The 10181-nt window shown below is 42.6% G+C and overlaps 1 protein-coding gene across 1 annotated transcript; it reads right to left on the reverse strand.

The window, feature by feature from the left end:
* Positions 1-604: 604 nt before the first annotated feature.
* si:dkey-177p2.6 (uncharacterized protein LOC568712 homolog) lies at positions 605-5339 on the reverse strand. The gene is made up of 2 exons (XM_061886787.1): positions 5168-5339; positions 605-2173 (listed from the first exon to the last, which is right to left on the reverse strand). Exon 2 carries the CDS (start codon positions 2167-2169, stop codon positions 1474-1476), a length of 696 nt encoding a protein of 231 aa, XP_061742771.1. The 5' UTR covers positions 2170-2173; positions 5168-5339; the 3' UTR covers positions 605-1473.
* Positions 5340-10181: the final 4842 nt, after the last annotated feature.

Genomic DNA, 10181 nt, shown 5'->3' on the forward strand with positions numbered 1-10181 from the left:
TTTTCCCATTGTCATTACAGGGTATTGTGTGTAGAATTTTGAGGACAAACATGGATTTATTCCAGTTTGGAATTAGGTTGTAACATAACAAAATGTGGAAAAAAGTAAATACTCTCCGGATGCACTGTAGAGTTTTTTTTGCATCCAAGCAGATAAATTTGCCAATTCAAATTTGAAGCCTCTTTCTAAAATGGGGGGAAATGCTGTCCTCAAAATTCTACACATAACAGCCCATAATGAAAATGTGAAATTACTTTTTTGTTTTTTAGAAATTTTTGCTGATTTATTAAAAATAAACAGGCTAAGTATAAAAAGGAGAAAATTTTTTTTCTCATTGTCATTATAGGGTATTGTGTGTAGAATTTTGAGGACAAACATGGATTTATTCCAGTTTGGAAAAAGACTGTAACATAACAAAATGTGGAAAAAGTGATTAATTTCCGGATGCACTGCAAAGTTGTTGGTTTTTTTGCGTCCAAGCAGATAAGTTTGCCAATTCAAATTTGTAGCCTTATTCTAAAATGGAAAAATTATTTTTTTTCCCTCAAAACTCTACACATACAAGCCCATAATGACAATGTGAAAAAACATTTTTTGGGGGGGAAATTTTTGCTGATTTCTTAAAAATAAACAGGTTAAGTATACAAGAAGAACAAAACATTTTCCCATTGTCATTATAGGGTATTGTGTGTACAATTTTGAGGACAAAATTGATTTCTTCCATTTTAGAATAAGGCTGGAACATAACAAAATGTGGAAAAGGTGTGGATACTGTGAATACCTTTCGGATGCACTGTACAGTTTTTTTTCTTTTTGCATCCAAGCACATAAATTTGCCAATTCAAATTTGAAAGCTCATTCTAAAATGGAAAAAAAAAAAAAATGTTGTCTTCAAAATTCTACACATAGTAGCCCAAAATGACAATGTGAAAAATTATTTTTTTTTTTTAGAAATGTTTGCAAATGTATCAAAAATAAACAGGCTAGGTATACAGGGAAAATAAATGTTTTAACATTGTCAATATGGGGAATTGTGTGTAGAATTTTGAGGACAAAAATTAATTTATCCAATTTCAGAATAATGCATAATGGTAAAAAGTGAAGCGCTCTGAGTACTTTCCGGATGCACTGTAAATATTAGTTCCTGGCTGATATCGGATCTTAAAATATGGGATGGGGACACCCGTATCGATGATGTCACATCTGTTAAGGATCCAAATTCTTAATGACGCTCAACACGAAGAAGGAGTTGGTGCAAGTTCTTGAGGATATGGTTGTACTAGATGATGGAATTAGGAGAATGGTGACTAATTCAGACAGGTGGTGCCGACAAAGTCCTCCTGATTGGTTGCTGGCACCGGCGCTGCCTTCAAGTCAAGCCTGACGGCCCGGGTTTCTCTGTGAACCCAGAAAACTGTCACCTGACTTTGTTCTTCCTTTTGATTGTGGCTCTGCAACAATCTTTCTCCTGGATCAGGACTGGACCAGGATCTCCATGATGTGGTCCAGCTCGTTCAGGTCCATCAGACGCGATTGGAGGCTCCCGGGCAAGGCGTGGCCGTCGGGGCGCATCCTGGCGTCCTGGTCCGCCCACAGGGACACGCCGACGGGCCAGAGCGAGCCCGCCGTCCACAGATCCGAGGTCTCGTACATGGACGTGTCGATGTCCTCGAAGATATCGTCCAGGGCGAGGTCGCCGAGGTAGCCCAGGCCGTTCACCGCGTCGCTGAACGCGCTGATGGGAGGCTTTAGCTCCGCCCCCATGCTCATCTCCTGGGAAGAGAGTTCGGGGGACAGCGCCGAGGACGGGCTCTCCTGGCCGCCGTCCGCGCACCCGGCGCACGTGAGGGACATTTCCACACTCAGGGCGTCCCGCAGAAACGGCAAGTCGGGACGGACGGCGCCCTCGGCCGCGTCGCTGCGCATGTCGTCGTGGATCTGCCGCAGCGTGTTGACCAGCAGCACCGAGCGCCGCAGGCTGAGCTCCATCCCGGCTTGGTAGCGCTGCAGCTTCTCTAAACACAGGCCCAGCACCCGCTGGCGCTGCTGCAGGCGGCTGCTTTCCCGCGGGACGCCTGCCGCCAACGCCGTGCCGTGGCGCTCCTTCTCCTCGGCCGCCGCCAGCTCCTCCGTGCAGCTCCACTTCCGCTTTACGCCTCGACCCAACATGGACCTGCGAGTACAGACATCACAGGTCTGCTAATTCTCAAGTCCTTAACGCAGACCTTGAACTAGTCTTTCTTTACCAAAGTTGGGCCTAGATCGCCCCCTAGAGGGCCGCCAAAAAATATGTTTCTTAGCGATACTCAGTTGTAATACACTTTTCCACCACTAGTATACTATATATATATATATATATATATATATATATATATATATATATATATATATATATATATACAGTGGGGCAAAAAAGTATTTAGTCAGCCACTGATTGTGCAAGTTCTCCCGTTTAAAATGATGACATCATAGGTATACTTCAACTGTGAAAGACAGAATGTGAAAAAAAAAAATCCAGGAGTTCACATTGTAGGAATTTTAAAGAATTTATTTGTAAATTATGGTGGAAAATAAGTATTTGGTCAACCATTCAAAGGAGGTTTTGGCTCAAAATCTCACGATACATGGCCCCATTCATTCTTTCCTTAACACGGATCAATCGTCCTGTCCCCTTAACAGAAAAACAGCCCAAAGCATGATGTTTCCACCCCCATGCTTCACAGTAGGTGTGGTGTTCTTGGGATGCAACTCGGTATTTTTCTTCCTCCAAACACGACGAGTTGGGTTTATACCAAAATGGATACATGGATGATACAGCAGAGGATTGGGAGAATGTCATGTGGTCAGATGAAACTAAAATATAACTTTTTGGTATAAACTCAACTCGTCGTGTTTGGAAGAGGAATACTGAGTTGCATCCCAAGAACACCACACCTACTGTGAAGCATGGGGGTGGAAACATCATGCTTTGGGGCTGTTTTTCTGCTAAGTGGACAGGACGATTGATCCGTGTTAAGGAAAGAATGAATGGGGCCATGTATCGTGAGATTTTGAGCCAAAACCTCCTTCCATCAGTGAGAGCTTTGAATGGTTGACCAAATACTTATTTTCCACCATAATTTACTAATAAATTCTTTAACATTCCTACAATGTGAATTCCTGGATTTTTTTTTTTCACATTCTGTCTCTCACAGTTGAAGTTGATGAAAATTACAGACCTCTGTCATCATTTTAAGAGGGAGAACTTACACAATCGCTGGCTGACTAAATACTTTTTTGCCCCACGGTATATATTTATAAAATATTATATTATTGTACAAAAACTATGTATTTATAACAGTGTTTCTTAACCATAGGGCCGTTAAAAAATACTGTATCTCTTTCTCAGCTGTGGTCCGTGTGGTCTACAGCGGTACTTTGAATGTTAGCTAAATTTAACAATCTATATTTTTGGAGAACTAAACAGTGATGGTGGTGTGGTGGTTTTTGGTCAAGGATTTTGAGCGATTGTTTGTGCACAAGTTTCTAATGGCCTTAGTGTCATTTTGTTTGCCTGCAACCAACATCCATCCATCCATTTCCTACCGCTTATTCCCTTTGGGGTCGCGGGGGGCACTGGCGCCTATCTCAGCTACAATCGGGCGGAAGGCAGGGTACACCCTGGACAAGTCGCCACCTCATCGCAGGGCCAACACAGATAGACAGACAACATTCAGACTCACATTCACACACTAGGGACCATTTTAGTGTTGCCAATCAACCTATCCCCAGGTGCAACATGTCATACAATAATAAAAGTATTCAAACACAGTTACTGGTCAAACTGGTACAACGTCGCAATGGCCCAAGAAAAATAATAAACATACTTGATAAAAAAACATCTCTGGCTTGTTTTTGATAAATACGTAGGGCTACTATGCGACTGTATTGTAATGTTGGTCATTACGGTGGTACTCGGAGAGCCATTTTTTCCTGAGGTGGTTTGATTGATTGATTGAGACTTTTATTAGTAGCTTGCACAGTTCAGTACATATTCCGTACACCGAATACATTTTTCAACTTGTTTAAGTTTGATGAGAATCAGCACCTCCAAGTCCGAGTCCATGGTTCTCGCCCGTAAAAGGGTGGAGTGGGGAGGAAAACCCTGTCCCAAGTGGAGGAGCTCAAGTACCTAGGAGTCTTGTTTCACGAGTAAGGGAAGAGTGGATTGTGAGATCGACAGGTGTGGCGTCTTCAGTAATGCGGACACTGTTTCGATCCGTTGTGGTGAAGAAGGAGCTGAGCCGGAAGGCAAAGCTCTCAATTTACCGGTCGATCTGCGTTCCTATCCTCACCCACGGGCATGAGCTTTGAGTTATGACCAAAATGACAAGATCATGGGTACAAGCGACCGAAATGAGTTTCCTCCGCCGGGATGCTGGGGCTCTACCTTAGAATGCGGACGTTGTATCGATCCGTTGTGGTGAAGAAGGAGCTGAGCCGGAAGGAAAAGCTCTCAATTTACCGGTCGATCTACGTTCCTATCCTCACCTACGGTCATCAGCTTTGGGTTATGACCAAAATGACAAGATCATGGGTACAAGCGACCGAAATGAGTTTCCGGGATGGTGGGGCTCTACCTTAGAGATAGGGTGAGAAAATCTGCCATCAGGGGGGAGCTCAAAGTAAAGCCGCTGCTCCTCCACATGGAGAGGAGCCAGATTAGGTGGTTTGAATGCCACCCTAGGGAGATGTTTAGGGTACGTCCGACCGGTTGGAGGCCACGAGGAAGACCCAGGACACGTTGGGAAGACTATGTCTCCCGCCTGGCCTGGGAACGCCTAGGGATCCCCCCGGAAAGAGCCGGACGAAGCGGCTGCGGAGAAAAAAGTCTGGGCCTCCCTGCTTAGGCTGCTGCCCCCGACCTCGGATAAGCAGAAACGGTGGATGGATGTAACTTGTTGTAAGTCAATTCACGGTGACAAAAGTTTGACAACCGCAAGTCCAAATGAGGTCTGAGTTGCCTATTGGACGAACATGTCTCCCTGTCGACTATTCGAATGGCAACTCCAACATTCGGTCAATCGCCACCTTGCATGCCAGCTAGTAAACAGGAGCTCACGAAGCGAAAGTTTCAAGTGCCAAACTTCCGGAAACGTCGAATGAATTTTTTTTAAAAAGCACTAACCTCACGTGTCCGTCATAAGTGGACACAATCCGCGTCGTTTGGTCCCCGTCGCCGCGTCCCTCCGCCGGGAAGACGAGGAAATGCTCGGCCGAGTCCTCAACAGCCAGCAGGAGGGATGGATGGGGGCGGGGCCTAAGCTTGTTGCCCGGATGAGATTGGTCCTCCCGGCCGCTGCTCAAGCCCCCCCTTCCTCCGCCACTCACGGGGCAGCGAATGTGAGACGGCTCGTTCCGAACAGTGCTGCGTTCACTGCTGCTCGGACAAACGCGGGACTCGGGTGGCCGCGACACGTGCGCCACGGAAGTGACCGCGCCAGCAAATCGATCGCGTTACGTAACCCGCGTGTGGTGAAATTAAATGCTAAAAAATATTAAGACCACACATTTGCAAGCATATTTTTTTCATTTTTTAAATGTATTAATTTCAGTAAAAAAAAGTGTCGCATTGTAAAGATGCATGTGAAACGTTTACAGGTGGCGGAGTGGGAAAATCCGTCCGGACGGGAAGCGCTTGAACGCCGCATTTTAAAGGGCCAGGTGACTCAGAGGGAGAGGAGGAAGGACGTGACCGGAAATAGGTCCGGCGAACACCAAATAAGGTATCTCCTCCTCCTCCTTCTTCTTCCACGAGCTTCTCCTTCCTTTTCCTGGTAAAAACAAGGCTTGTTCCTTGTAAGTTTGCCCTACTTTTTTTTTTAGTTTGACTTCCATCTTACAAAACAATACTGGTGTTGAACGAGACTCAATGAGCATATTGTATGTCGTCCATCTTTAAAGTGAGCCTATCCTGTGCAGCTTTCCCCACCTAGTCTTTTTTTTTCGCTGAGTCACCACCGGAACATGAATCTTTAACCACTAAGACTTGGCAGCAGGCCTATTTTTCTTCTAAACTTTTTCTTTACTGCGACCATCAACGCCTTTCTACTTCCGATATACGGCACACAAGGAGTGTTGCAGTGTCTTTCACTGAGAAATAGTCTGTTCCAGAGTCAAACCCTGCCTACTAAATGGGGGCCATAGTGCATATACATATATATATATATATATATATATATATATATATATATATATATATATATATATATATATTAGAGATGCGCGGTTTGCGGTCTCATCTGCGGAGTCCGCGGGTAAAATGATGAAAAAAAAGATTTTAATTAGCTTCGGGCGGGTGACGGTTGAACCATTCTGAAATATTTGATATACATGGTTCAGGGATCGGTATCCTTTACCATTCAAAGAGCCATTTAGGACCCGTGTCACAAAGCGAAGAAGACATTAGAAGACGCAAACATTCTCTAGAATGACTGCCGGCAGTCACCCAGTTAATAAGTATTAGGGTGTGCTAAGAAGCCATTGGCTTTGTCGTCTTCTACAACATGTACGATCTTCTTGTCAGTCCAGGGACATGTTGTGTGTGGCTTCAGCAGACGCACGCACACGACTGCAAGGCATACTGGGTGACACAGAGTACACTAATGGTTGTGATATAAACAATTTTGACACTCTTAGTAATATGTGCCACACTGTGAAGCCACACCAAACAAGAATGAGAAACACATCTCAGGAGAACATCCTCACAGTAACACAACATAAATGCAACACAACAAATACCCAGAATCCTTTGTATCCATGACACATCCTGACTATTTTATACACCCCGCTAGCAGCAACCCCCCCCCCCCCAAACCCCCCCCCCCCCCCCCCCCCCCCCGTGCGTCGGTAAAGTGGGGGTGGTTGGAGGCGCGGGGGTGTAAAATATATTCAGGTTTAGTCACGGATGCAAAGGATTCTGGGTATCACCCAGTATGCCTTTCAATCTTGTACTTGTGATTGTGGAAGCTGTATACAACATGTTGCTGGACTTACAATTGGTTTGTACATGTTGATGAGGGTGTCAAAGGCAATGGCTTCACAGCACGCTCTTGTTCTTGTCATCAGTATGATCACCATTGGATAATCGCGAGAACGTTAGCGGCTCCCATTGGCTTCTTTACTCAGTGAAACGGGTCTAAATAGCTCTTTGAGTGGTAAAGGTGGCCGACCTTTGATGTATTTCAACGGGCGGGCGGTTGCGGTTCTGATAAAATGATGGGTCGGGTGGATGACGACTTTGGTGATGCGGTTGCGGATGATTTTCTTATTTAAACGGGGGATAACTTGTCCTATGTCATCATGTTAACATTATAAGTTAGCTATTCAGCTCATTTTGTACGTTTACACCTTTAAATAGTGTATTCTAATACTTTGTACCATCCTGGAAGTATGCTAATGTTAGCATGCTAACATTATATGTTAGCTTTTTAACAAAACTCATATGGAAACCCTGTTTCCATTTAAGTTGGGAAACTGTGGTAGATGTCAATAAAAACAGAATACACAGCCTTCCATTTTAAATCTACCCATTTTCTTTTCTATTTTTTTGAGAATTGTATTCATTGGAGAATTACCATTGCGTTTTTACAAACCCCGTTTCCATATGAGTTGGGAAATTGTGATAGATGTAAATATAAACGGAATACAATGATTTGCAAATCTTTTTCAACCTATATTCAATTGAATGTACTACAAAGACAAGATATTTGATGTTCAAACTCATAACTTTTATTTTTGTTTTGCAAATAATAATTAACTTACAATTTCATGGCTGCAACACGTGCCAAAGTAGTTGGGAAAGGGCATGTTCACCACTATGTTACATCACCTTTTCTTTTAACAACACTCAATAAACGTTTGGGAACTGAGGAAACTAATTGTTGAAGCTTTGAAAGTGGAATTCTTTCCAATTGTTGTTTTTTGTAGAGCTTCAGTCGTTCAACAGTCCGGGGTCTCCATTGTCGTATTTTACGCTTCATAATGCGCCATACATTTTTGATGGGAGACAAAACTGGACTGCAGGCGGGCCAGGAAAGTACCCGCACTCTTTTTTCCCAAAACCACGCTGTTGTAACACGTGGCTTGGCATTGTCTTGCTGAAATAAGCAGGGGCGTCCATGAAAAAGACGGCACTTAGATGGCAGCATATGTTGTTCCAAAACCTGTATGTACCTTTCAGCATTAATAGTGCCTTCACAGATGTGTAAGTTACCCATGCCTTGGGCACTAATGCACCCCCATACCATCACAGATGCTGGCTTTTGAACTTTGCATCGATAACGGTCCGGATGACACGATGTCGAATATTTCCAAAAACAATTTGAAATGTGGACTGGTCAGACCACAGAACACTTTTCCACTTTGCATTAGTCCATCTTAGATGATCTCGGGCCCAGAGAAGCCGGCTGCGTTTCTGGATGTTGTTGATGAATGGCTTTCGCTTTGCATAGTAGAGCTTTAACTTTCACTTACAGATGTAGCGACGAACTGTATTTAGTGACAGTGGTTTTCTGAAGTGTTCCTGAGCCCATGTGGTGATATCCTTTAGAGATTGATGTTGGTTTTTGATACAGTACTGCCTGAGAGATCGAAGGTCACGGTCATTCAATGTTGGTTTCTAGCCATATGTGGAGTGATTTCTCCAGATTCTCTGAACCTTTTGATGATATTATGGACCGTAGATGTTGAAATCCCTAAATTTTTTGCAATTGCACTTTGAGAAACGTTGTTCTTAAACTGTTTGCTCACGCAGTTGTGGACAAAGGGGTGTACCTCGCCCCATCCTTTCTTGTGAAAGACTGAGCATTTTTTGGGAAGCTGTTTTTATACCCAATCATGGCACCCACCTGTTCCCAATTAGCCTGCACACCTGTGGGAGGTTCCAAAAAAAGTGTTTGATGCGCATTCCTCAATTGTATCAGTTTTTATTGCTACCTTTCTCAACTTCTTTGTCACGTGTTGCTGGCATCAAATTCTAAAGATAATGATTATTTGCCAAAAAAAAATGTTTATCAGTTTGAACATCAAATATGTTGTCTTTGTAGCATATTCAATTGAATATGGGTTGAAAATGATTTGCAAATCATTGTATTTACATCTAACACAATTTCCCAATTCATATGGGAACAGGGTTTGTATATACATTATATATATATATATATATATACATATATATATATATATTAGGGCTGGGCGATGTATCGATATACGCAATATATCGCGGGTTTGTCTCTGTGCGATATAGAAAATGACTATATCGTGATATTCGAGTATATGTTCCCACGCTGGCATTACACTACAGGCTCTTCCCACTCTTTGCGTTATACTGTCGCGTCATACGTCACATACGTACACGCCCTCGCGGAGCAGAGAGGTAGCAGTATGGGTAACGTTAGCTGTGATGCTAGCGGAGCCGTGCGAGTGGTAATACGAGAGAAAAAAGGTGCGAATCTGGTAACAAATGAAGAAATAATTAATTCCCAAGAAAAACAGCAGGGGTCCATCGTCTGGTGGTGGTTCGGGTTCAAGCGGGAAGGTTTTTGAAAAGACAACTTCAATTTGTCAAGTGTGGGGCACAAGCGTTGCTACCAAAAATAGCATTACTGCTAATATATAGCATCATTTGAAAAGTCACCTGCTAATAACTGTTTAATAAATACAGTTTTGGTCGATTGACTTAGTTGTGATTTCCTTCTCTGCATGAAAGTTTAAAAGTAGCATATATTAATGCAGTATGAAGAAGAATGTTTTAATGTAGACACATAGAATCATCACACTGCTGTGATTATGTGCATCAAGTGTTCATTCAAGGCTAAGGCAAAATATCGAGATATATATCTTGTATCGCGATATGGCCTAAAAATATCGAGATATTAAAAAAAGTCCATATCGCCCAGCCCTAATATATATGCATATTTATATATGTATAAATATGTATGCATATTTATATATATATATACAAATATAATGTATGCATATATATATATTTGTGTATACATAGATGTTTGTGTATATATGTGTATGTAAATATATGATGAATGTATTCATATGTGTGTGTGTATATTTATATATATATATACACATATATATATATATGTACGTGTGTACCAGTATATGTAAATATATATGTATATATACAT

Source organism: Nerophis ophidion, linkage group LG24 (assembly GCF_033978795.1).
Source record: "Nerophis ophidion isolate RoL-2023_Sa linkage group LG24, RoL_Noph_v1.0, whole genome shotgun sequence".
NCBI lineage: Eukaryota > Metazoa > Chordata > Actinopteri > Syngnathiformes > Syngnathidae > Nerophis > Nerophis ophidion.

Coding starts and splice junctions, on each gene's coding strand:
- si:dkey-177p2.6 (XM_061886787.1), bottom strand. CDS start 2,169: ATGTTGGGTCGAGGCGTAAAGCGGAAGTGGAGCTGCACGGAGGAGCTG.